Raw genomic sequence first — 27436 nt, 5'->3', positions numbered from 1 at the left:
CCAAAAGAAGCAGTCACTTCAGATTTCCAGAACTGCTGAGTCCCACCTGGCACTGCTCAATCAAAATACCCATTAAACTTTCAGACCTTTTGCTCTCAATCACCTTGTCATTTACATGTTTTTCTAGGTTATCCCAAAAAAAAAATCACAAATTGTCCTGAGTCTGAGCTAACTCTTGCAGTTGCCCATACATCGAACCACACACAGCCTAAAACACAAGCAAGATCTTGTTATTATGCATATCCAATCCAACCCTGAGGTACCCAGTGTTCTAGCAGTCATTCAGCAAGTTAGCACTGTTTACAGCAGATGTTAACATCTCACATGGACAGGGAGAGCCCTAGCTCTGCACTTGAGCGAACATCAGTCCTTCCACACACCTTATGAAATGATACATTATTAATCAGTCACCTCCAGATTGCTCCCTTTCGTCCTGTGCTACATTATTACACTACCACATTCAGCTTTATGTTAGGAATTTAACTAAGTTCTTAGAGAAAGTGCCTGTCTTTCCTGAACAAACTTATTGTCTTCCAGTGTTATATATACTGCACAGGAATGGTATTTCCATTCATCCCTGAAACTATGTGCAGCACATGTGCAAGACATCCAGCTTTCATCACGGATGGAGCAAATAGAATTTAAAGCTGGATCTTGTCCTCTAACACAATAAAAATTTTCTAAAAATCAGCTCTTGGAAATTCTGATTGTGACCTCCTATTTTTCCTTCTCCCCACAGAAATTTCACAAAGAAATGGTTCTAATCAACTGAAAGTATTAATGATGGCATCTAATATCTATGAAGAACATTAAATAAAAGATTACTAAAATCCTTACTGAGAAACACGTGCACAGGACCTAATCCCTAAATTCAGCTGTTCTTTAGAGTCTTTTACTGATGTAAAGAGCTTGACTGTATTTCAGTTTGCTCATTATAAAGCTCTGAGGTTCAGAGGTTTCCTAAACCTAAAATGAGAAGTGAAAAGTTCACAATCTTTAAGTGTGCAACCAAACAGTGGCACTGTGTGCTGGCCACCTCATCCTCCCAAGCTGCCCTTGGTTCTGACTGACACCAAACCAGTGACCTGTACAAAGCCAGGCCTCCTATTTCACCCTTTTTACTGGAACAGCTCCCTACCCTATTAGGGGAAAGATAACTATCAACAGTTAATATAGAAGTCACTCAACATTTTATATTATAAAATAATCTATTTAGTAGCTTATGCTATTCCGAGCTTTGACCTTCTTGTCCTTTCCAAGCTGGCTGGCTGCCTTAGACTGATTTGTTTTGTAATGCTCCAGTCAAAACATTTCAGCTGTTGCATGAGAAGGAGACCGGGAAAAATGTAGTTTTATTTACAGTTCATAAAAATTTAATAAAAATAAAACTCTTTCACCCTAACCTTTGGAGAGAGGTCTTGAGACCTGACCACATTACAGAGGACTTGAAACATCTCAATTTGAAAAGGCTTTGTGAGGCTTCTTGACATTTTGTAGATACCTTTTCCAACTTTTGCACACTCAAACACTGATCCTACCAAGGCTCAAGGAGTCTGCAACCCATACTGGATTTAGGCTCCCAAAATGACTGCAGGGAGTCGTTTGAATACAGTCAAGCAAAAGGAGAAAGAAGACACCAGAACAAAAAGCCTGACATTAAGAGAAAACACATTGAAAACCAAGAGTCTGGATAGTGGGGCAAAAGCATTCTTTTGTTGTCAGAAAATATCCTGGATAACAGGCAAGGGTCCCATTCATGTACAGCAGACCCCACCAAAAAAAAAAATCAGCAAAGCATTAAGCAAAGGAGCTTTTCAATTTATCACATATTTCAAATAAACAAGTTTTTTGTGGCAGACCCAGAGGGTCCTGTACTGCTGATAACCACAAAGATCTCAGTATGACACAAAACAATGAAACCTGATAATTCTCCCCCAGAAACTAGTGATGGTTCATCTGATTTTAAACAGTGTTAATCAGAACCCTCAAAACCAAGGAAATGTGAGTATTAAGGTAATTAAAGTAGAGGCAATCATAATGACTTGCAAAAATAATTTTCTAAATGAATGCAATTTAATTAATCATGCACAATGCACACATCTTTAATTAATGTAAACAGAGCGTGCATTATGATGCACACACTGAAAGAATGAAGATTGTAGTTAACAACCTTAACTCATGAGTGCTTGACAAACACAACATCCTCTAAAATGCTATTTTAATATAGCATACACAAAAAGCTGGACAAACACTGTGCCTTTTGCATCCACAAAGAGGAAAGCTGGGCAGAAGACCAAGTGCAAAGCAAGCTCCAAATGTGTCTGTGGCTACAGCCCAAATACCCTAACTGCAGCCCTTCCTCGAGCTTCTGCAGCTCTCAGTATTACACTTACATCCCTCCCAACGTCACTCCTGTAAATATTTAAAACCCAAGGCTGTTTGGAACGTCTCTCCTTGAACTGCTATCACCACCCTAATGGAGCTAATTAAATATAACCAAGACTCATGCCATCCAGCACACTGACTATGGAATATAGTGCCATAGTGCCTTGCTGCACTTGGTTTCTCTGCCTTGTCTGTACTTGGCTGTACAGGTACACTACACTTAGTCATAAAAGCAGTGTTACTTCTCTAGATAAAGTTTTTTGCTTTGTCAATAAACCTACATGAAGAATAGACTTGACCTAACCCAACACTGAGGAATTTACACCCACTCTATGTGTACTGCTTACATGCCCTTCATTTTTAGAGGTGTTATTCATTTTAACCCCAGATGTTCCCATGTTATCTTAGAAATAGAGCATAATTTTTCCATGTTACTGTTAAAAAAAACCCAAACAAACATAAACAAAAGTAACCAAACAAAAACCCACAAACCTCCAAAACCACACCTGCTATCACAGTTACAGACTCATTGAACCAGGACAGCCTTTACACAACAGACATGAATCCAAGAGCCTTTCCAAGTTCCCGCTGTGTCCAGAGGCTGGCTAGCACCCTGTGAACCTTAGCTGGACTCTGTGACCTCCAGGCAGGAGGTCTGAGTAAGAACAAATGTTGGCTCATGGCCTTTACCTTTCCATCTCTGGAATGAAATAAATACACATTGATACCTTGAAGTAAATGTTCTGGCATATGCTGCAGGGAAGTTGATAAAAGTGTAAGTGATGCTAAAACACACAACTGAGCTGATGCAAGGAATGCTCTCCACTATAAACAACAAGAGAAGGGTGAATTGACTCTTCTGTTCTATTTGAAGTAAAACTATTATATTTTTACATATAGTGCTTAAATGTATGTTTTCACAGACAAAATAAAGCCAACTTGTCCTGGCCCTAGAGTGTATCAGCTAAAGGAGAAAATATGCAGACCAACAAGTTTTCCCTCCAACCTTTCTTTTCAGGCAAGTAATAAATCTTGAGGGAAAAAGTCACTGTGCTCTTCAGCTGTCACCACTAAGATTTTGTTTTTAAAACCATAGCAGCCTTAAGGCTGATTTACTACTCAGCCGTCCACACTCTGACAATCGAATAGTTGGAAACAAAAATCACTTTTGCACACCTGGAAATATTTTATTTCCTGTGCTCATGAGAAAACAAAGTTTTCATCTGTGAGGAAGGAGGCAGGGGGGAAGGGACACAGGGATATTCAGGTGAATCTTAAAACCTAGCTCTTGACTTAAAGAAATACAAATATATATATATATATGAACTCCAAAACTACCTCTGCACACTAAGAGTGGTCAGGATCTTTAAAAACCACGGATTCTCTATGTAAACCAGCCTCAAAATCTGGAGGTCTCAACCCCTTGAAAGTCTCAGCCAGTAAACAACGCTGCTCATCAACTGTATCCATTCAGCCATTTCAGTTTAGCAGGTGAAAAAAAACATGCGGAAACTTCTCAATAATTTCACTTCACTCTTGTGCTCCTTTTTTTTTTAAGTAAAGGTAATAAACTTCTAATCACCCTACAGTGTAAAGATCTGATATTAATAAAGGGAAAGTTGAACCTCTTAAAAACTTTCCAGAGCACCTCTTCATCCCAGTCAGAGTTGCAAGTTTATGAAAATTAAGAGGAAAAACTCCAACACATACCAGAGAAAACTAATTGATGGAAAACGTGATGGTGCCAAAATTGTGAAAGTATTTTAGAATATCTGATCCTCTTTTCAATGTCATGTAGTTTGATATCATTTTTCCCTAAAGCTTCATTTTCTGAAAATTTATTATATGCTCCAGAACAATCTTGTCTTCAAAAGAAATCCCACATCTTCTGTTATTTCAAAGAGTCATACTTGCACCTGGACAAGATGATGTAAACGCTCTAGGTGCTGGCTGACTGAAAAGGAGACCCACAAAATCTCACTCACTGTTTTTAATCCCAGGGTTTTACAAGAATACAAGGAGTGTCCTTTGACAAGCAGAGAGGCATTTCAGCATTTAAAGTAAAAAAATAATAATTAAAGGTTCAGCAGTGCGGAGAGATGAGGTGATTGCATCCCCGTACTTCAATTCCTATCCCAATATACTGCATCGCAAGAACACAAGAGGTGGGAAAGTTAAATGTTCCTCCACCATTTCCTTCTAAAAAGCACCCAATCTTGGGTCCCCTGTCCTCCAAACCTGGATGAAATCTGCACTGCTGAGAAATGGCAGCAAGAGACTTATCCTCCTTTCCTTACTGTGCTCATTCCCTACCCCTGCAAGACACGATGGATTATGTGCCTTCTAACTCTACAGTCCTATAGAACACTTGGGAAAACTGAAATCTTACCCAGTCAGAGTTGTAACACAGGGATAACCTTTAGTGAGATGTATCTGGGCAAAACAGAAATGACAAACAGGCAAACATGTAAACAGGAGAATGTGTGACGTGGTACTGAAGTAAGATTGTGCCACTGCATCACCTGCTTTGTAACGGCACATGCACATTCCCAGACAATAAGGAATAAATGTGCAAGATACTTTCCTATTCCTTTTAACCTGTAAAACTGCAAACTTACATATTTGAATTCCTTCCATGAGCCTTCAGAATGAGTGAACTTTGATGTTTTTCAAGAGCAAAGATTATTCACTTTTGCTGCAGGCAAGAAATTATAATTTCTTTACTGATTCTGCCAAATGGTTTTATCATGCATTTTTTATTATCATCAAAACAAGCCATTTAAAATTAAGATTGTCCCATAACTACATAGTAATCAACATTTTGAGGGGCAGATCAATTTGATAAATCTCTGCTTGATTTCTCTGCCCAGAAGACTGCTTCAAATCCAACTGAAGCATGAGGGAAGGGAGTTTTATTCCCTTTCCTCATGCTTGGCAGTTGCTAGGAAGAATATCAGTTCTGTTTTATTTTGTTAATGCAACCAGAACAGAAAACTCAGTGTTATTCACATGACTCTTAAACAAAATAAGCTAATTTCAAAGACACTGGTTAATAGAATGAAGTCAACAAAGCTCATATAAGGAGCAGCAAAACTTGCAGGTGATGGAAGAGGAAAAAAGTAAAGAGGAAGGCTAGGGAGCAGGAAGTTTTTTAAAAGCAAAATAAATATGCAAAAGGAGGCAGGAAAAATCCCCTGCACTGGCACAATATTAAAAATAAATGTTTTTATAGCAAGAAGCAGGATGGTTGGAAATTGGGAGCCGAGCACTGCCCTCCTGTGCTAACAATGCATTTGCAAAGGTTCAGCTCTTCAGTATTCTGGTACCAGGACAGCTTCCAGTTTCAACTACACTGAAGCCCATGAATGCAGACAAAATCCAGACCATCATCAATCTGGAGACAATGGGCAATGCTGACAGCACAGCCTCCCATTAATCTTCATTTGTCCTATCACATCCTGTCATTCTTATGCAAATAGCATATTTGAGGATACTCTTTTCTGCACCCCAAGATAAGGAGAAGTGAAGCTGTCAGGAGCACCAGGATGTCACCCTGTACCACGGGGCCATCCCTTCACTCAGTGCCTCACCTCGTGTTTTACATCACAGCTAAAGTGTTTGACATTCAAATGTGACCCAGCAGGAGGGAAAACCAACGTGCATATTGCTTCCTGTGCTAAAACATCCACCGAGGTCCCTGGGGATCTGACAGTCTCCCTTTTTTCCCTATGTACCCTTGCTAATGGAGTTTGAAATGCTGTTTAAGAGGGGGGAAAAAGATACCTGCATGGGTAGGTAATGATACTAATTCACCCTTTTTACCCCAGAAGTAAGCCCAGCACTAAAAAAAAAGTTCCACAGGTTCCACTGAGAAAAGGAAAAACAGGGCACACAAATCCTGATGAGTTGGTATAGGTTTTCTGCCATGGAAATCTGTCACACCACACCTGAAAACTTGTTCACATGTACATCTGGACAGAACATTTCACTTCAAGCTGAGCAATTTATACACAGGTTTCAAAAAAATTTATGTGGGGATGAGTGATCTCTCATTAGGACAACTGATGCATAGGAAAATACAAACAGGCTTTGAATCATAAGCAGGCTCCATAAAGTTACTGCTACATATTTTAGGCATGAAAAATCACTCCTGAGTGGGTAAGTCACCAAAACTAAAAGGCAGTTTTTCCAGTTATTGCTCACCAATTCTGCTTATAGAATGAAGAAGAAAAGGAAAGATTTTACTATTATTACTGACTCAGAGTGTTTTGTTTCTGTATCACTTTCAAAGAATGTTCAGAACATCTTGTTCCAGAATATTTGCCTTTCAAGAGAAATCACTTTCTGTACCACACATGGCTGAAAACAGTACGTGCTGGGTTTGTATTCTTACAGAAAATAGAAACTATTCCAAATTCTCCCCAGCATCACATGAATGAGATGTAAAGTAGCTGAGACACAAACATGAGACACAACTTTAGGATGCAGTATTATTTCAATACAATCATGACACCTTGGAGAAATAAGTTATTAATAGGCATGCATGACAAGCCCAAACAAGTTTCCCATTACACATAACTTTGTATAAAGTCTGACTGAAATCTATTCACTCTCCAAAAGCAATGCACTGTAGTGTTTGCAGGGATAATGAAGTCTGCACTAGGCTCTGGGGAATACCCTTACATTTGATATCCCCACGTGCTGTTTGCAAATTACAAGAGATTTATCATCACATCATTGTCAGTTAAGCAGGAGGCACATAAATTAAAATGCTGGATGGATTGTTACCAATTTTGCAGGCGTAGAAACCTTAGAAACACACATTCCTCAAGCATTTCTTGATTTGAAAACTGAAGAAAAGTCACAAAAAAGCATTGCAGACACTTTCCCAGCCCTTGGAAATAGAGAACAGAAACTGCATTGCACTTTAATACCATATGTAAAAGTCATACCCCTCAAAAATTACTATATAATCACTATACCTACCTATGCAAACAGGACATTCACTTTTTGACACACATAACTATTTCCATAGAAAATATTAATTTAACAAATTCTTACCTTCTCAAAGGGATCACCAATTACAGAGTAAACTAAAACCCCTACTGAAAGATTTCCCATTAGTGAAGCACAAATGCTTTCTGGTATCATCTTCTTTCTCCCAGGGAAGGGAAAAAGTACAACTCATGCACTGCAAATATTGCATGGACCCAGGAGAAGACAGTGGGATGGTACAGCCTGTCTGGTCTGCATAACAGAACTGTGTTGTTCACTCTTAAAAGTTCACTACTCCCATAAAATTCGTATGTACAGAATACATTACATTTTTATGCATCATATCAAAATGAAAACTTTCATTTCCAGGCTAAGAGGTCTGGATTGACATCTGGACTGATGTAGGTACAATACACAGTAACTTGGGTTCTATCCAAAGGTCCTCTGTGTTGCAGGGTGGCACCCTTAACTCATGGTAGCTCTGTTCCAATATTGCCAGTATTTCAAATAAAACCTAATATATGCGAAACCAGTGTTCACCATGTGCCCAGGAGAAATCCAGCAAAAGGGAGAAGGACACAGAATTCAACTTCCACATGGTGATGGAGACAACACAGTAGCATGTTGAACTGCCACCAATAGAAATTTCCCTGCTGTTCAACAACCAGAATGCTTTCAAATTCAGCTTAGTCTTACCCCAAAAAACACTTACCAAAAAAACCTCCAAACCTGTCACAGCACACATCACAGCTGAAATGGCCACAATACATAGAGTGTCACCATAGAGTATCAGAAGGCTTCAGCCCACACAGAGTAACACCACACTGCTCCAGAAGGCTGCAAGGATCTGCCCTTCTTGTCCTTCAGCCCAGCCTTTGATCCCCTCCTGTTGATGCCCTGCACCTGTGTGCCCTCTGCTCCCTTTGGTGCTTGCTCAGTGCCCCTGGGCACTCCTTACCTTCAATGCTGCTCACCTGCTGCTCACAGCTGTAGCCAATGAGGGGTGAGGCTTGGCCACAGCCCCACCCCCAATTACCATAAACTGTGTGCGTGCACAAATCAATTTGACAAAAGTGAAATCTTGAAAGTTTCAATCTTGTACAAGCACACTTTTCACTGATGAGTTTTATTACCATTTACTGAAAACTCTTTGCTAGCTCTGCTTTGCCACGGCAGGTTCACAGCTAAATGTACAAGTAAGCTCTGAGGAAGCATTTGTCAGGTCTTCATCAGCTGTGTGGCTTCCTTCAGTTCAGAAGGGAAGAGGCTGTGTTCTGCAGCCAAAATGCAAGTTGTTTCTCAAGACTTCATGTGCATACAAACCATATCTTAAACACAGACATTTCACATGTATTTTATGTCTGAATGCTCCAAGGAAAACAGAAAAGACTATTCCATAAACAGCTTAGAATGTGAGATTGAAGAAACTTATAAGAAACTCTAAAAAAGATAAACTTAATTCATTAACGTGTCATCAAATTCAATAATGTTGTGAAGGCAAAAAGCTGTGGAATAAAGAATCTTACCAACACTAGAAATCATATCTTAAAGGAAATCACTTCAGACTGATCCATCTACTGCACTTAGCTGTGAGAAGACACCACAGTGGTAAGCTGTTTTAAAGTGGATTTTCTAGAGGGCTGCTGGGTTGGGTTTGTGCTTGGATGCTTTCTGCAGTAAGTGTTACAACCCTCCAGATTTTACAAACTTGAAATGTTCTTGTCACACCAGCAGAGCTGTCGTGGGATTTGAGGAGAAATTTCCCTGTTTACAGTTGGTAACTGAATTGCTGAGACACTTAATCCTTGAAAGGAAGTAACTAATGAAACCAACAAACTCCAGCAAACTCTTGCATAAACAAACACAACAGAAGCAAAAACCACAGCAGCACTTTGACAGAAATGTTGCTGCACTAGTTCAATGAGCTTGGCTTAAGGAAAGCTTCTTCTAGGAAACAGATATTTAAGGCTACCATAAAACTTTTTTTTTTCTGTTAAAAATTCTGTAGAGAGGGGAAAAAAGTGAGGAACATGAACCATTGCTCTGCCTTGTCTTCATTTCCAAACTTCTACTCTTCATCATTAAGTAGATCAGACAGCAGTTTGGAGAGGAAGAGGATGGAACTATACCAAAATCTGGTGTTTTCAGGAGGAACAGGATATAAACAGTGCATCTATTTGTACCTTGTCTATCATGTCTGGTCTGTTTGTAGCTGCCAGGATTGTCACGTCCTTCAGCTGTTCTATCCCATCCATTTCCGTCAGCAACTGAGCCAAGACACGGTCTGCTACATTCCCAGCACCTGAAGAGCTGATTTACAGAAAAAATAAAATGTCAAAGCATTATCCTTGCCTTCCTAGAAATAGGAGAAAGGAAAAGATACAATATTTATTTTCGCCTTCACCCTCTGAAACAGAAACAGTGGTAAGAAGTGAGTAAAACCAAATCAGAGAATTTGAGTTCCATAGGTTATCTTGGTATTCAGCAAAGCAACTGAGATTTGGGGTGGTTTTTTTTTTTTTAACTTATTGCCCTGCTATGGAGGTTGTAAAGAATTTAGCACAATGTGGGTATCTGGAATAAACATTTTTAAGAAAACTGAATTCAAACAGCTTCTTTACTAGTCAGACAAACCTATTTTTTTAGCACCATCCAAGTGAGAGCTTACACCACCTTATGCAGCATAAAAAAATGAGGCAGTTATGTGTTTTGCAGAATTGCTCTACATTTTTATATTCTCTCCATCATGTGAGAATAAATTGAGTGTTGACCAACTGCCTCATAATTGCATTGTCAATCCTTTAACTCAGTTTGCTTTCCAGATACCAGGGAAAAAACCCAACACTAAAAAAACTGAAAACTTCAATTTTAAAATCACCAATATATGAAAAACCTAAGTAGACAAGCATAAAGTATTCCCTCTGCTGAGAAGGGGCAGGGAAACTGAAGCAGGCTAGGGACAGCAGCAGGAGATTGTACCAAAAATGTGAGCTTTGTCCTCCTTTGCCAGAAACTGGGAATCTTTCTCTTGGCACACACCAAAACCTCGCTGTTTTCCACACAGCCTTCCCCTGTGGATGGCAGGCACACACCTCCATCATCCTTCACCAATGGGACTGCTCTTCCAGGGCTATTCTTCCTCTTCTGCTGCACAGGGGAAGGTTTTACTTCTCTACCCTTAAATAGGCTCTTTTCAATACAATTAAAAAAAAAAATGAATCTCTCCAGTTCTTCTGGATCCCTATAAACTAAGAAGCAAAAAGAAGTCTGATACTTAAAACAAGACCAGGATCGAGATAATTTTTTAATCTCAAATTTTTCAAAGTCCTTTTCCAAAAGTTCTATTTAAGGCTTAGACAGATAAACAGGCACCTACATGCACATGAGTGCCATACGATCATCCTGTTTTAATTTTCCAAAAAATAAAAATATTAAATATACTAAAATATAAGTGCTCCAATTATTTCTAGACAGAGTGCACAAATACAGTTTTACAGTTATTATACATATACATTGCTGCAGCACTGCCACCACAGTGATGTCCCAGAGCCAAAGCAACAGTAATGGCTCCATCACTGTTGTACAGCTCCAAATAAATCCCCTAACTTTCCTATCCTACAACTAGTTCTGCAATTTTCCAGAGCACAACAGTGAACTTATCACACCCAGTCTGGAAAACATCTTAAAGGAGCCATAATAAATGTTGGCTAAGAGAGTAAAATATTTAGGTTGCTAAGAGATATTAGAGAAGGGACTTGGGTTACCTGGTTGTCAGATTCTGGAGTTTCTGCAGCCACACTGGAAATTCCCCAGCCATATTTGAGTATTTCTAATGTACCCATGGGTCAGAGTCCCACTGACTTATAGAGGGGCTGAGTGTGATAAAACACTTCAGGTGTTGGACATGGATAGCAAATGCTTTTGGAAAGACACACAGCTTAAAGGAAATTAAAATCAACTTTGTAACATTAGCTAGTCTCAGTAGGGATCCAGGCCTCCCATCTTGCATGAGTTTCAATTTTACTCCACTTTATACCCAACAGACTGAGCAAAAGAAAATGCTGAGCAAAAGTAAAAATAATTGTAAAACTGGGACAAAAATGTTAATGTTATTTGAGATGATCTGAAGCTAGAAGACTTTGGAGGAGATGCTAAACTTTGTTTCCTTAAAAAAAAAGAAAGAAAAATTTAGAGAAAGGTGGCTAGAACGGATATTACATCTTCCCCCAATATAAACATTTCCCTTACAAGCTTCTGACTTAAAAAAAAAAAAAAAAACCTAAAACCCACAACACATTAAAGTGTTTATTCTAAGGAAAATCCCCACAGGGAAATGCACTTTGCAAAGACTTCCATGCAATTAGGGCATCATCAGAAAAACTGCAGTTAGGCAATCACTCATGGTATAACACAGCTCAAACAATAGCAGGACATTATTAGGGGTTTATTATTACCACTTAAAAGTGAATTAAACTATTTTAAGGTCCACGCATGCAAAAAATATCAATAACAAAATCAGTATGAAGTGAAGAAGCGCCCGGTTCCTATGACACCACGGATTTCTGATGTCAGTGCTTTTATTTACATAGTTCATTAAGCTATCCCACCATTTCAGCACCGCCTACAATAAATTAGCATTTGGCAGAACAGGACACCCTATAAAAATCCCAGGCAGGCAGGCACAGGGAGAGATCTCTTCCCCAGCTGCTGGGAGCTGCCTCAGAGCCACGGTGAGCTCCGACAGCTCTGGGGCTGTCCAGGGGTGACAGGCAAGGATGTGATTTTCCATTCTGCCATGCTTTCCCAGCAGGCTTCCAAATGAACACGGGCAACGTTCATTAAGGCTGCCAACAAGCCATGATTAACCCTCCAGTCCCACAGAGGCACTGCCAAAACCAACCTCCAGCCAAGGGGCTGCCATGGCCCCCCTCCCCTGCCTCCAGCTGACCTCCACACGTTGATGTCATCCTCACAACTGCCTGGAAATGGTCCTCCAAAGGCACGTCCTGGTACAAACTCATTTCCTGTCAACACGCTGCCTGCAAATCCAGGCAGCCAGAGCTAAGCCCCTCACATAATCCATGCAGGGCCATGTGTGTGTGCACGGCTGTGTGCACCAGGAGCTGTGCCCCAACCAGAAATACCTCTGAAATAAAAAATGTGTGAGCAAAGAGGAGCCTGCCTGAGAGCTGTTGGTGCTGCTGTAATGAAATACATTAGGCTATGTGTTGTTTTAATTTTTTGCCAACCACACTTTATTTCCAGTCCTCGATGAAGTTTTTAAAGGTAGAGAAGGTCATTACAGCAGTTAGAGACAGAAATTCTCCTCTATGTGGTATTCCAGCTAATCCTGCAAGTGTCCCACCAGTCTCAGACACAGCACGTGTGCACTCCTGCACAGGCACTCAGCTTGACCACCAGAGAAGATTGCTGAAGCCTGTCAGGTAAGACTATCCACACTGAATATGAAAGACAAACCTGTTCTTGGTATTTTACTTTGGCTAAAGGCATTCCAAATACATATTTTGGCAGAATAAACCATGTATTCTACAGTTTACCAAAGACTCACAATTAATCTGAATTAATTCTGCCTTTGTCCTGATGGATCAGGAGCACCAGCTCCAAAATCAATATAGCAGGAGAGGGCCCTCCACAGCTTTTATTTCTATCTCCTCTGGCTATATCCAATGACCATTCAAGCCAGCTGGATTCATGTATCAGTGGGCACTGAAATTTCCCCCTGGACACCTTAAACTACTTTCATACTTCTTCCAGGGGATATAAAAGCAACCACAGCCCGATCCTATCACTGCACCAAGGAGTACATACAGTTCACTAGCTTATACAGATCTTCAAGCCAAGAAGATTTTGTTTCCAGACATAACCAGATGTATGAAATCACATTTAAATGTTACCCTTCCTGCTCTAGGCATTTTTTTGACAGCAACTTCTTGTTTTGTACATTTTACTTATTTAATTTCCTTTCCCCCTCCCCACCCTTTTTCTAACAGATTTTTTAATATTTGAAAACTAAAAGCAGTCTGAGAATGCAGTCACTGCGGTTTCACCCCAAGATGAAATTTGGTAAGCATCACCACTGTGAACTAAAGCAAACATACATTTGCATCATCTGACCATCTAGAGCACTTCTGAAAAAATACTCATTTCACTGCCTTCCCAACACCAGATGTCATTTTCACTGAAAAATGTATTTAAGTCTCCACCACCACTTAAATCTCATAAAGGAGAACAAGTGACTCTCCATTCTACCATTGACTTCAACGGCACTGAAGCTTGTCAAAACACCCTGGCTTTAGAATCAGGACCTTAATTTAATTACTCTGCTAAACTGTAGGTGTGGAAATGCAGGAAATCTTGACACAGTAACATTTTGAGAGCTGTTAATATCACAGCAACTGTGAGGGTGCAAAAGCAGGAGGAAGTCTGGGAGGACCCCTCTCCTGCACAGCTGACCCTACCTCAGGCAGAGCTGCGAGGTCAGAGACTGACCTCAGGAGAAGTATCCAGGATAAATTACTGCAGATGGATTAATCCCCACAAAGCTGAAATCTACAAGGCAGGTTTTGTGACAAGGGAGTCCAGCCCACCTTCCCCTCCAAAGCATCCCATCAGGCAAGATTTACACATGGATAAAACCTGGCTTTATTATTTTTCCCCCTCAAACAAAAGAATCGCAATCACAATCAAAATTTATAGGTTTTAAAAATACTTGTGGACGTGGTATCATCTCAAATAACCCTTTCACTGAAACCTCTGGAAATAATTTCCTATCAAAACAAATGTAAAACTCATTGACATGACAAAACACTCGGGATCAAAAAAATGTGAACAGGTTGAAATAGACCCTGCTGGCAGGACTCTCCACCTCTCTGTGAACTACAGAGGTAAAAGGTTCCTGAAATACAGAAAAGGTTCCTGAAATACAGAAGCGCCCTGCCAGAAGACTCCCACTCGCACAGCCTGAAGGATTTTTATTGAGTCTGACATTTGTGTGGGGGCTGCTCAGGGGGAACCTGTCAGCAAGGAGCACCTGCCAAGCCCGGCTTTTCCATCCGGCTGCCGCCATCCTAATTAACTGTCACACGCTTCTACCGCTCTCCCTCACCAACTCGGCTGAAACACGCCTCTGGCAGGTTAAGGTTTTCCTCAGCACTTGAAAAATAAAAAATTCTCTACTCCAATAGCATTACCAGAAAGACAATAACTGCAGGATGGTCCCTGATATTAGATTTTGTGCAAAAATTCCATCATTGGGGCATTTTGTCCAGCAGAATGGACACTGGCATGCCAGTCAGGAAAAGCAGGCTTGTTCAATATTAAAACACTGGGCCAAACTTATTTCTGTGAATGGTACAACTTCAACAATCATTATTAAGACCACTACAGATACTACAGGCTTGGATGTTGTTAAAAAGCCTAAGAACAATATGCAGCATGGAAATCTTAAATATTGTCACTTAAGGCTTCAGTATTCATTGAAAAAAAAAAAAAACAAACCGCAAAACACACGAGTACACAAGCCCCTTCAGTCCTCAGACAAGAAAAATTCCCTATGGGAGGGAACTTTCCTGCCTGTGTGATCAGGAGATCAGGAAAACCCTGCAAGAAGATGATCCTAAATCCTTCCCTCCATCAGCACCTTACAATTAGATGCTGTTGGATCCTGTATGCACCAACTGTATCAACTACTACCCACCATATTGTTTCATATCTTCCCTGTCTTCTCAAGCACAAAATTCAAGTACCACAGAAGAAAAATACCCAGAGGAAACCTAAGCAAAGTCTGGGAAATTCAATCTGGGTAGAATATTTATCTGCATTGTCACCTCCGTACCAAAATGATGTTTTGCCAACTGTCGATTCACCAATTAAATGCAGTTCATGTAATTTGGTTTGCAAGGCATTAGAAGAGCATAGAAAAATAAAAGAATTCCAAGTACCCCTTGAGTGGTCTCCAGCTTGCAAGTAAGCTTTCCTAAAAAGATGATGAGCTTTGTGAAAACAGGAAACAGTGCTCAGCTGTCAGCAGGTGACTATGAAACAAATGGCCTGCAGGCAGCTGCAGACACAGCCTAATTGTCCTTCACGGTTGTGTAAGCAGCCTCTTCCACTCACCTAAAAGTCTCATTATTGCAGCTTCCAAAAGTTAATGAAGTAGGCCCAGAAAAATGAAACACAGCAAAAAGAGAGAAAAGGAGGAAAGCAGCCAGCTTGAGACAGGTCTGGAATCAACAGGCTTTCTTCCAGAGGGCTTTCCCCAAGCACATCTCCAAATGCTTGAGTGCCTAGGTGGTGATCCATCACCATTTCCATCTGCTTGGAGGTAATTCCAGATGCACATCCACGGAAGACTGGCATTAGCCCACACCTGCAGCTTGCCCAGGCACTGCCTGGCTGACAGGAAGGATGCTAACATCATGAGTTCTCCTATTCTGCTAACACTGATGTTGCCTTAAAAAAAAAGCAATGAAACAAAATAAAAAAACAATCCCAAACCAAGCACACACCTGATGCATAGTATATTTCCCACTTCCTTTCATTCTGTTTTTCTCAGCATTTCTCCTCTGTGCATTCCTGGAAGTTAATCAAGTTTAAATCTGTAATCAATCACGTCTGCCAGGCAAGCAAGCACAGTTTAGGCTGTAAGTATTTGAGACCTAGAAGGAACTAACTAGACTGGATTTAATTTCATTACAACAATATTTATGTATAATAGGTTCACTGTTCATAAATTTTAGTTACAATTACATTCCTCCTGCCTATCATTAAAATGATGACTTCAAGAAAAGGGGATATGGATCCAGTCCTGCTTTCACTGATGTTAATGAAAGTCTCTATTGACTTCAAATACCCAAGTTATAATGTAGGTTGGGAAGTTAGAAATTATTGGGGTCTGTAAACAAAAAGGAAGAAACACAGATTCAAAATCACATTATGATAAACGATTCTTGATAGCCAAAAGCACTAACAAGATTACCTTAAAATTAAAGGGACTGCAGACATTTGCTGTATGCACACATCAGCTATGAGTAATTTGTTAGAACTGCTCTTCCAAATCCAATTACAAGCTTTACTGTAAAATAAAAATGTTTCAAAACTTTCTTCTTTCACCAGTCCTTGCTAGGCCTAAAGTAAAAAGCTGGCACTAGGCATGCAGCTTTTTTCCCCAGACAGTATTTGTTTGGAGACCAAATTGCAAAACTTTAAAGAATTCATACAGCAGTCACGAAAGTTTTGAATGCTTCAATTCTCCATCATGTGCAAACATGGCTCAGATTTTGCAGGGAATAAGCTGATGTCGCCCAGTTCTGGGACACCAGTGCCAACAGAGGCCAGAAACACAAAGTTCTTTGTCTGAGCTGAACAAGAACTGGGTCCCTCATAACAACCATGGCAGGGGGAAACTCCCTATCTTCCAGGTATGCTTTGTTCATGTTCTTCTGGCTTTGCATGAGAAATATCAGGGGGACAATACTTCCTCCAGCTTCAGTACTGCTATTTAGCCTGTACAAGGTGGATTTCTGCCAAAAACTTCTCCCTTTTGCTGCATCCCCACAGAATTCAGCCTGTGGTTTCATTACTGGATGCAACACACTGAGCTCCTTCAGTGACATACACTGCCCATTGCATCAGGGAATCTGCACAGGCACTAAAATACAATGACAAGTTCAAGGGCAGAGGATAAATAAATATGAGCTAAAATATCCCAGAAAGATATCTTGGTTTAAAAAGAGAAGATTTATCACTATCCCTGTTTAAGGCAGAGGTGGTACATTAGAGAAGAGAAGCTGCTGTTCCTCACAGGTTCTTCTAAAAGCCCAAGAGCCTCAGAACTTGAGACTACAAAGATTTTAATACCTAAAGTGAAAACAGCGTGTCTTTCAGTGGTTCTGACTATTTTAAATCGTGGCTTAGGAATCTATCTATCTATCTATCTATCTATCTATCTATCTATCTATCTATCTATCTATCTATCTATCTATCTATCCATCCTTCCCCCACCATACAGGATAACATATTTTCCCAAAAAAAAGCATCATCATGCTGTGGTTTTAGGGGATTGGTACCAAAGTCCCTTCACTTTGTCACTTCTATCCTCTAAAAAGGTTAGCAATATTCATCTACCAACTTTTGGCCTCCACATGTCAAATGCAAAGTACTGATTTTGTCCCTTGTCTGCCTTTTTTTTTTCTTCCCCTTGGAAAATAGCATTTATCAGTGCCTTTCACAGCAGTCTGCAGCATTTCCCATCCTACATTGTAGAGACTTGCAGTTAAAGGGGAAATGCTTTGCTTCTGAAAACAAGAAAAGGATGTCTCTTGCTGAAAAATCCTAAAAATCCTACTTACATAAACAATGTCCCATTTCCAAAGCACGGAGATTTCTGAAGTTCAGCAAACAGACTGTCTGCACTGCATTTACACAGACCCAAGTTCATTCATCACTTTCAAGTCTAATTACCAAGCCATTTCCCTCTTGGCAACCCCTAATGGCCAGAAAAATTAGGTTTTACATGGTCAGGATACTGAGGGTAACAAACACCCATAACTCTCAGCAGCTGTATAATTTGTAAAGTCTCCCAAGCTTTGTGCAGGCATGGGATTACTTCAAGGCAAACTTTGTGTATCTGGACCAGTCCTGCTTCAGTGCAATCTGTCCTACAAAAAGTCATAACAGCATCTTTCAAAAGTATGGGGAAAGAAAAGAAAAAGTCATCATCTGCTTGTGCAAGCAGCTGCTAATTAGAACCACAAAGCAGAGGAAAAGGCTCATCACCGTGCATCTCATGGTTCACACCTCCTGGTGCATGACTGAAGAAGTTTTTTCTTTCTCTATCATTTCTCCTCTTCAAACCTTAAACCTCTAACTTTCTACCATCTTTTCTGCTGCAGGTTTATAACTTTTTCTTTAGAAACAGTCATGGTGAATGCCTCCCTTTTTCTCTACAGTCAGGCCACTGAGCCACTAATTTCTCATTTTCAGTTCTCTCTAAACTTACTCTAACATCTCAACATAAATCAGAAAGAGATGGAAAAATCCTCCACGAGCATTAGAAGCTCAGAGTAACAGAACAAAATGCAGAAGTGAACACAGCTCAAAGTATCTTGACGTCTTCACTACCACACTGGAAACTCAAGACCATTCAGAATCACTCTCTCTTCTTGCATCAAGGATAATCAGATTTTTATCTCAAGCAATTGCTCCTTATTTTGAACAATTTTTCTTCAGGGCTGCAGGACTATATTTTCATAAACTGTCTTTAAAACTGGTATGTATCCAGTTGCCCACATTCTTAATTCCTTGATCAATATGTATTAGTGTGTCCACTACAAGCAAACTAGGGAGGGTGTGGGCAGACAATGAAAAAATCCAGGAGCTTTGTTCACATCAATAAACCATATGGAACTTCTAAGCAGGCTGGATAAGAAATAATCTTTCCCAAACAAAACATTTTGACAATAAACAATGGCAATTACTATAATTTTTGCTGACTTCAAAGTATTTTTAGCTCTAACTAATAAACACACACAAATAGATTTTGTATAACAACACTGCTACACGAGACAGTTGCAGAGGTAGCATGTTAAATGTATTTCAATTATGGAATGAATTATGGCTTGGGAATGTGTCATAAATAAAACACTGTGGCATAACTGAGTGCAGCCACAGTGTTTGCATAATGGCTTGTGCAGTGACAGAATCCACTACCTGATGCAAAGGAGTTATCATGAATAACTCCTTTGCCCAAACAAGAAAATTCCTTAGCTTCCTTTGTCTGCCTCTACACTCATTTAATTACAAAATCTATTCGTTCAAATGCCCCTGCTGCTGAGAAGGGATTGTTTAGTGATCTCAGCAGAAGGCTGGGAGCAAAACAACCACAAGTTTTAGTCAAATCTAAATAATGGGTTAATGAATACTTGGCAGGGTGCTTTGAAGAACAGAAGCATTAAGTTATTTACCTAATGTTATCTCACATCTACATTTCTGATCAGAATTATACATAAAATTACTCCCACAGCTTAACAGTTTCAGATTCTCTGGACTTCTGGGCATACCCTGGTGGGATCAGGAGAGGCTGCCTACCCAGGAGATATGGAATGTAGCACATTCTGCACAAAGCCCACAGCATCCTATCAAGGATTTAAACTCTCACAAAGCTGTAACACAGAGTGTTCCTCACTGCCAAGGCAAAACTAATTCAGCCAACAGAGGGAACGGGGAGACAATATAAACAGGTGTTTCCTTGAAAACTTCAGCACAGTCAGTAATAGTACAGGAAATGGATCTCCAGAGGCCACAAATCGTTAGCATCTCCAGTGCATTTGCAAATTCCTACTGTGCAAAGTCAGCCTGTAAAAAAGGGCCATTTCTAATAAGTGCCTTGTCTGGTTTCCTACACCATTTAATTTCAGATGAATTTTATGAGAACTCTGCTACATATTTTACCTCCCATCTGGTTCAGATTTGACAATGAAATATTTGTGTGTCCCGCCCTGTTCTTTTTAAAGCTCCAAAACCAGATGTCTCCAGAACAACACCACTGCAGCAGGTCACACCACATTCTTCAGCAAGCTGTGCCAGGCCTACTACCCCCCACAGACAGTCCCAGGTAAGGAAAAATCAGGTTGTTTATCCCTAAAAAAGCAAACAAACAAGCAAACAAACTCGCTACCTCCAGGGCACTGTGTGAAAAAACTGTTTAAAATTTATTATGGCTTAACCTTCCAAGAGGTTTGGAGGTTTGATCTTGATGAAGTGCTGGTTCTGGAAGCTAAACACATTAACAATTGCAGCAGGGGGTGTTATTTTTTTCCCCTCCACTGGCTTGATTCAAGCAAACAATTTTGCAATTTCTCTGTTGCTTCAGTGCATAGCTCTTCTAGGAAGATCACAAATTTCACAGCTGCATGCCTTGCACATGAGAAGGACTTTGAGGAAAACATCTTCAATCAGATTTTGCATTTTCAACAGTAAGAATGTTTATTTCTTAGCAGCTTCACAGGGCAGCTCTATGCTACATGTGATGCCACCTCCTGTGACACAATTTATTTGTGTCACCAAAACATCAAAATGCCACCTGTTATCCTTTCCTGTTTTCCTTCTTGCAATACAAAAGAACCTGGAGGGATGTTAAGGGAGCTTTTCTCTCAGAAAAACATTGCAGTTTTGTTGTGCCTTCAAACAGGACAAATACTTTCTAATGCACCTATTTGGCAGCTTTTCATGCATAATAAAACAGGATAAAAGTATTTATTGCAACAGCAAGTAGCAGTTACATTTATAATGAGGTATCCCCCAAGAAAGTCCACTTACAGAGCCTGTCAAATCTTAAATGTTGTAGTGGCAACTAAAAACTACAATAATTCTACTTCAGACATAAGCTAAACATCTCTTGGAACAACCACAAAGCAGGATATTAACAAAAATACTATTAACTGTTTGCACAATAATCCCTTCTTAATGTCACACATGAAAGGACACAAGTGTTCCCAAATCTTTTAATGAACTTTTTCCCAGTCTGGCAAAACATTTAAACATAGGTGTAAATTTAGTTTTATGAGTATTCTCCTTGGAAATTTGTGTTATATAGCTTACGATCCTACTATTTGCTTGATGGAGACAGCAAATTGGGCCAGGGCAACAACCCTGGGAAAAAAAAAGGAGTTAAGTTACTGGAAATAAAAGGCAAAACCACAGAAAAGAGCCAAAGAGCATGAGAACCAGTAGATTCATTCCTGCTAATGAGATGAGAAAGGAGGAACTCCATCAGCTTACCTGTTTATGCCAAGTTAAATAGGCTTGAGTAAAAGTCACACATTACCCTTCTGTATAAAGAATGAAGATATTAATAATATAATCCTAGAAAGGTAAATAAATCTGTGACTGTACGGTGTAAGAATCATTTATCAGGAAATAATGTCTGTTGTTTTTGTAACAGGATTACTTACTTTCCCCTTTCAACTGCCAAGGCATCTATTTCATCAAAGAAGAGAATTGAAGGAGACACTGCTCTGGCTTTCCTGAAGATCTACAAAAAAACAACAATGAAATACCCAGCTTTAAGGGAAGGAAGCATTTACAGTACACTATCACCCCCTGCACACCTCAAGAGTTTTACATAACAGACATCAGCCTGTCTTGTCCTGGGTTGTTTCTACTTTAAAAAATATTTTTTTTAAAGAGTAGTAAAAGCTGCAACAGGATCCCAAATTCAACATGTATCAATGCAGGAAAAAGCTAAATATCCCTGCTGCTTCATTTTCTTCTTTTTTTTTTTAAGCTTACACCAGAAGGAGTTTTTCAGAAAGTTTAATGGTAACCTCATAAGCAGAGAAGAATTTGAAAGCCAAGGAAGCTTTGTATCTAATGTTATCCACAGCCTGCCCTTTCTCACCTCTCTCACTGCTCGTTCAGACTCACCAACGTATTTGTTCATCAACTCAGGCCCCTGAAAAACAGAAAATTCAAAAGCATGATACATTTGTATACAAAATGACTACAGTCTGCCAGTGCTACACTGGTCACGCTCTGTAATAAAAAATTCTGAGATTTTGTCATTTTTAAGTCCTATGGGTGCATTTTTACAGGGCTTGGTAGAGTTAGAGGGTTTCTCCATTTATTTTAGTACCTGTGCATGTTGGTTAGTCCTCTCATCCTGATACTTTGCCAGTACCTTAATGAGAAATGGAATTAACCACAAAAACAAATGCTGTGAGGGCCTTAAAAGTGCTCAACAACAGCACACCAAGGGGCTGCAAAGGAGCCAGAAGGACAAATCACAGCAAAGCATTTACTTGCACTCTCAACCTGCATCCTGCCCAACCAAGCATCACAGCAGTGACTTAAACCAACGTTTAACAGCACTTGTTTGAGCCTGACACGCTGCAGGTGAAGCAAGAAGCTCCACAGCAGCACACCTGAAACCCATCCCTAGCAAGGGAGCTGTTCAGTGTCTGAGCTCATGCACATTCCTGCTGCTCTGCTGAGGCTGCCAAGCAGGATTATGAGTGCCAGCTGCTCTGGTGCCTGTTTATCCTCACAGCCCTGTCCAGCAGGAACAGACTGGAGACCACAGGGTCAGCATTCCAGTCTTGAACAAGTACTTACAATTCTAAAAAGTAAAACAATGGCAGATTCTCAGAGTATTTTCTGTTCTGCTGTATCCTGTAGGATAGGCTGCTTAAATAATGCTTCCTAATGGGCCTCAGCTTCTCCTGGGATTGGTAATGACTCATTGACTTCAGTCTGGTTTGCATCAGCATTGACCTGCAGCCACAAACAAGGATCATTATCTGCTGCCCTGAACGAAAAGAGCCAGTGGCTCCAATCTATTTTCCAGGCAACAACAGGTGTCCCTTGTAATTCCCCCAGAAGAAACAACATCCCTCACAGTCAGAAAGCTGAACCACCTCCTCCCAGCTGTGGGTGCCTTCAGGTAACACTCAGCCCAGAGCACAGGGCAGCTTTAACAGCAGGTATGTCACAATTAAGAATGTGTGGCAGACACACATTTATGCACTGGCAATGACAGAGCCTCTGTTACAAGCCCTCTTTGAATGGGACCATCTGGACTTTGTTCCCAGGTTGGTGGAACAGAGATACATCACTCTAAAAATGCAGCACACTGGTTTTTGCAGGCTCCCCTCTCCATGCTCATTTTCATTCCTGCAGTAACAGTTAATGCACTGACTTTACCTTGGCACTGGAAAACACCTGTGCTCATGTAGGGGTAAAAAATAATATCCTCTGAAAAGCAAAGCACAAGTTATCTGATATCAGCAAAGGATCCAGGCACAGACACAATTTTTATTTCTTTCTTTTCAAAGAGTTGTCCTTTATCCAAAGGGCCAGGTGAGTGCAGCAGCCAGACCTAGAGCATCACCCAGGCCAAAGCTACACTGTAAGAGTTGATAGGGCCAGCAGTGTGTGCCTTGCCTGTAGGAAAGGTAAATTATACAATTAGCATTGTTTTCTTTCTTAAAGCAACTGCTGTGGCAGCTAAAGTGGCACCTGGAGTCCTCCAATGACTGCAAAATTGGAGTCTGGTGGGTACCTGTGTGGAAACAGAATTATTCACACACAAAACTGAGGAACGCAGGACAGACAGAAGGGAAAAACAAGGTGAGAAGAGAAGCACAAAAAACAAGGTGAGAGAGAGAAGCACAAAGCCTTTTGCTGCTACTGACATCACCCATGAGGAGCGTGGAGCAGTCAGTGAGGGCCAGACTGCAGCTCAGAGACAGCCCAGCTGCTCTGGGCCCTCGTCCTTCATCACGTTCAGGGCAGATGAGGAATCCGATAGCGCAGCCCTGACAAATCCTTAAGGAATGAGAGCAGAGTCCTCTCTTTCCATCCAGCTCTCTGTCACAATGAGAAACCACTGCAGACTCTACCCACAATTATAGATTTCTCTCACTAACTTTTCCTTGGAGCCTGTGGAGCTTCCCTTTCATGCCCTTATTCCCAGAAGTAATCTTCATTCACATCAGTATTCCCATGGAAACCAACACCACACAAATCCATGCCAACGGTGTGCTCCTCTCCTGTGACCCAACATCAAACAGCCTGACATTTTCTTTTGTCTCAGCAAAAAAAACCCCAAAACTACCCTATTTGAGCTTTAAGGTACAACGTAATTTCAGATGCTTGTTGTTTTATTTTTAATTAAGCATTAAAATATGATGAAGGCAACATCAAAGCAATAAATACCATTTAAAATGTTTCAAAGAGAATTATTTTGAATGTAACTTTTTGCTGTAAGGTTCGACATGAAGTTTTTCTCCATTTTTCTCTTCATCAAATAGCAACTCCAGGTGAAACACCACTATATGTTAATGAGCTGTGCCTCTTTGTGGAGAATTTTCATGAAAATTTGTTTGAAAGTCTCCTAGTTCACCCTTCATGAGGGATAGCAGAACTCCATTTGAGTGTCACGTTTTTTACTGCGAGCAGCTCAGAATCCTTATTGTCCATGGCAAGAAAAGAAAAGGCTCCAAAGCAAGACAAAGCACACACAGAAGAGGAGGAATTGCTGTACAATTCAACCATGCAAACACTGAAAACCACAACACAAAAACTAGAAATGTTCAAAGCAGCTGGAGGTAGCAAATGAGCTGGGTGAGCTCTGGTCCCACCTGAGCTGAGCCTTTGCCTTACCCTGTCTGCACCTGTGCTGTCCTTTAGCTCAGATTGATGGCAGCTCTTACTTGGAAAACAAATCTGCAGGACAGGCAGTCTGCAGGCCACCACAAAGTCACCTGCTGGCAGGTGATACAGCTTCTCATTTTCACAAAGCTCACCTTTAGCAGACTTTGGAGGCCACTAAAAAAATACCAGGAGGGTTTTTTTTATTTTATTTTTCAGTGCTTTTCTAAATGCTTTAAAAATCAAATGACAAGAGCTTGACTTAGCTGACATTTGTTAAAAGATAATTTCTGGCCAAGGGGTGAGCATATGGATTCTTTTTAAGAGCTTTTTATAGCTGTTGATAGACTGACCAAGAGGTGCTAGTAAAAAATGGGCCAGTTTAATGCTGCACAGCTCTGCTCTCATCTGCAACAAGTCATCTTCCATACAAGCAGACATGAAGAAATAAAACCTGTTTCTTGTGGACATTTGCACAGGGACTCCCAAACCAGCAAAAGATTTGGAGCAGAAAATTGGCAGAAGTAGTTGTAGCTTAGCCATGCATATAAGCATTTGTGAGCTGGAGTCCAGACTGACAGTAAAAAATCTGCCAATTCAGGCCCACTGGATACTGCTGAGGTTTCTTTACTCAGCCTCAAAGTAGACAGAGCTTCCAGGCATGCTCTGCCTAAAGACTATTCCATCCCCACTTACATGATATATCCCCGTGCATCATGAAACCTTCTACCTGCTTATGGTCTGGATTGGATGAATTTTAATTTATATTTTATTTTAATAAAAAACCAACATTTCTTGCATTTAAAATATTATCAGAATTAACTCTCAAAGGTTAACTGCACGGAAGATAAAACCCTTGTATACACGCAGCAGCATGAGATAAGCTTGTGCACACGTGGTTTTGACAGAAGTTCTCAAAGCGTTTTTAAACTGCAAGAGGGACATCTGCTACCCCTCAAGTTAAAGAGTATCAGCCATTTTTCTGAGCAGGGCTTAAGACCACTTGCAGATTTTCTCCACCACTTGGGTAGGAAATTGAGTCAGTGATTTCTCTTACATGTTTTCTTTTTCCCTCTTTTGACAATCAGGCAAGTAATGCACTTAAGCTTTCTGAGTCACATGGGCACAGCTCCAGATGTCTCCAGCACACAGCTCAGTCTAGACTCTTCAGAAATACCCAGATAACCTCACATACAGGTTCTGGGCTCTTACACAGACACATGAAACTGTGCTAGCCACAGCGTACAATTCCCATGTCCTAAAGAGCCAACTAGAAAGTTTATATCACATCCAATATATTTCTGCTCTAGATTATTACTACAAGATAATGCACAATTCCTTCTTTGGCATATTCAAAGCAGAAATGATCAGACATTAAAGTATCAGTCATAATTAATATCTAATTTCAAATGAGGTCTCTAGAAACTGAGCTCTGTATTGTGAATCTCAGAAAAGAACAAAAAAAAAAAAGGACAGAGGTGCCAAAATTCTTTTTCAAACATTCACACTGTGCTCCTAGGGCAACGTCCAGTGCCCACAGTCACACACTGCCATCTGAATTAGACATTCACATTAACTGATTTGGGCAGACAGATGTTCACCTCTCAGGTGCCATGTGCTAATTTCTCTTAAGATAAGACTGCAGGAGAAGCTTAGACAGCCAGCTCAGAGGAGCAAAGCTTGATCCCACCCCAGCAATGTACCCCTCATAGAATTAAAACCAGCATATTTTTTTAATTCTTTCCAGTTTGGACACTGAAGGTGAGATAGAGTCATGGAAGCACAGAATGGCCCAGGTTGGAAGAGTCCTTAAAGATCATTTAGCTCCCTGCTATGGGCCAGGCCACGTTGCTCAGAGCCTCATCCAGGGATGGGTAATCCCCATCCATTACCCAGGGATGGGTAATCCACATCCATTACCCAGGGATGGGTAATCCACACCCATTACCCAGGGATGGGTAATCCACACCCATTACCCAGGGATGGGTAATCCCCATCCATTACCCAGGGATGGGTAATCCACAATTTCTTTGGGCAACCTGTGCCACTGCCTCACCATCCTCACAGTAAAGAATTTTTCCTAATCTATCTAATCTAAATCACCTCTAAAATCATGCTCCTTTATCTTGCTCTTGGAATCATGCTCTTGGAAAAAGTCTCCATCTTTCTTGTAGGCTCTGTTTGGGTTCTGGAAGGCCACAATTAGGTCACTACTAAGCCTTCTCTTCTCCAGATTGAACAATCTCAATTCTCTCAGCCTTATGCTCTACTCTAACAACACTGAAGAGACTCAGAAATTAGTTATTGAGTCCTTTGGCACTGTAATCTTCATGGCAAAAGGCTATTCCATCCCTCCCACAGTCAACCAAAGCAGCAATGACTCAGGGTGGCTGCAGGGAAGCGAGTTAACAAGATCAACTCTGAAACTTCCTTTATTTTAACAGTAAGGCTCTTTCTAAGGCAAAGGCTGTACGTGTGTGATTTGGTAATTGGTTACACTGCATAGAAAAATATTTGCTCAGAAAAGGCATTCTATTTGCTTGTTAAGAATAAAGCCTGCTTCTTCTCTTCCAGGGCTGCTTCAAAATTTCACCTGCATCACTCCCAGCTTCTCAGCACATGGAAACCCCAGGCTGAGCACCATGCACCTTTTAATCACTTCCTTTCCCTCTGCCCTGCATTCCAGAGGACATTAAAAACTTGTTGACACCTGTCTGGGGTTTGAAAAACTTCAATTTCAGCAGGTGTTTGTGGGCTCCAAAGTATGTAAGGGAGCAAACTGGCAAAACCTTTTTATCCCCAATCCCTGCAGTGAAGTTGCTATAAGCACCATGGTAAGACTGCAAAGGCAACTATAATATCCAGTTTTCTTTATTGCCATGCCGCA

The 27436-nt window shown here is 40.5% G+C and overlaps 1 protein-coding gene across 1 annotated transcript in view; it reads right to left on the bottom strand.

Moving 5' to 3' along the window:
• The window catches only part of AFG2A (AFG2 AAA ATPase homolog A), a 161396-nt gene that overhangs the window by 103132 nt on the left and 30828 nt on the right, over positions 1–27436 (bottom strand). The window contains 3 exon segments of the mRNA XM_066547909.1: positions 9564–9690; positions 21354–21433; positions 21800–21853. Coding sequence (XP_066404006.1) covers positions 9564–9690; positions 21354–21433; positions 21800–21853 — 261 coding nt within the window.

This window comes from Molothrus aeneus, chromosome 4 (assembly GCF_037042795.1).
Source record: "Molothrus aeneus isolate 106 chromosome 4, BPBGC_Maene_1.0, whole genome shotgun sequence".
Taxonomy (NCBI): domain Eukaryota; kingdom Metazoa; phylum Chordata; class Aves; order Passeriformes; family Icteridae; genus Molothrus; species Molothrus aeneus.
This window is presented reverse-complemented; position numbering and strand designations above follow the sequence as displayed.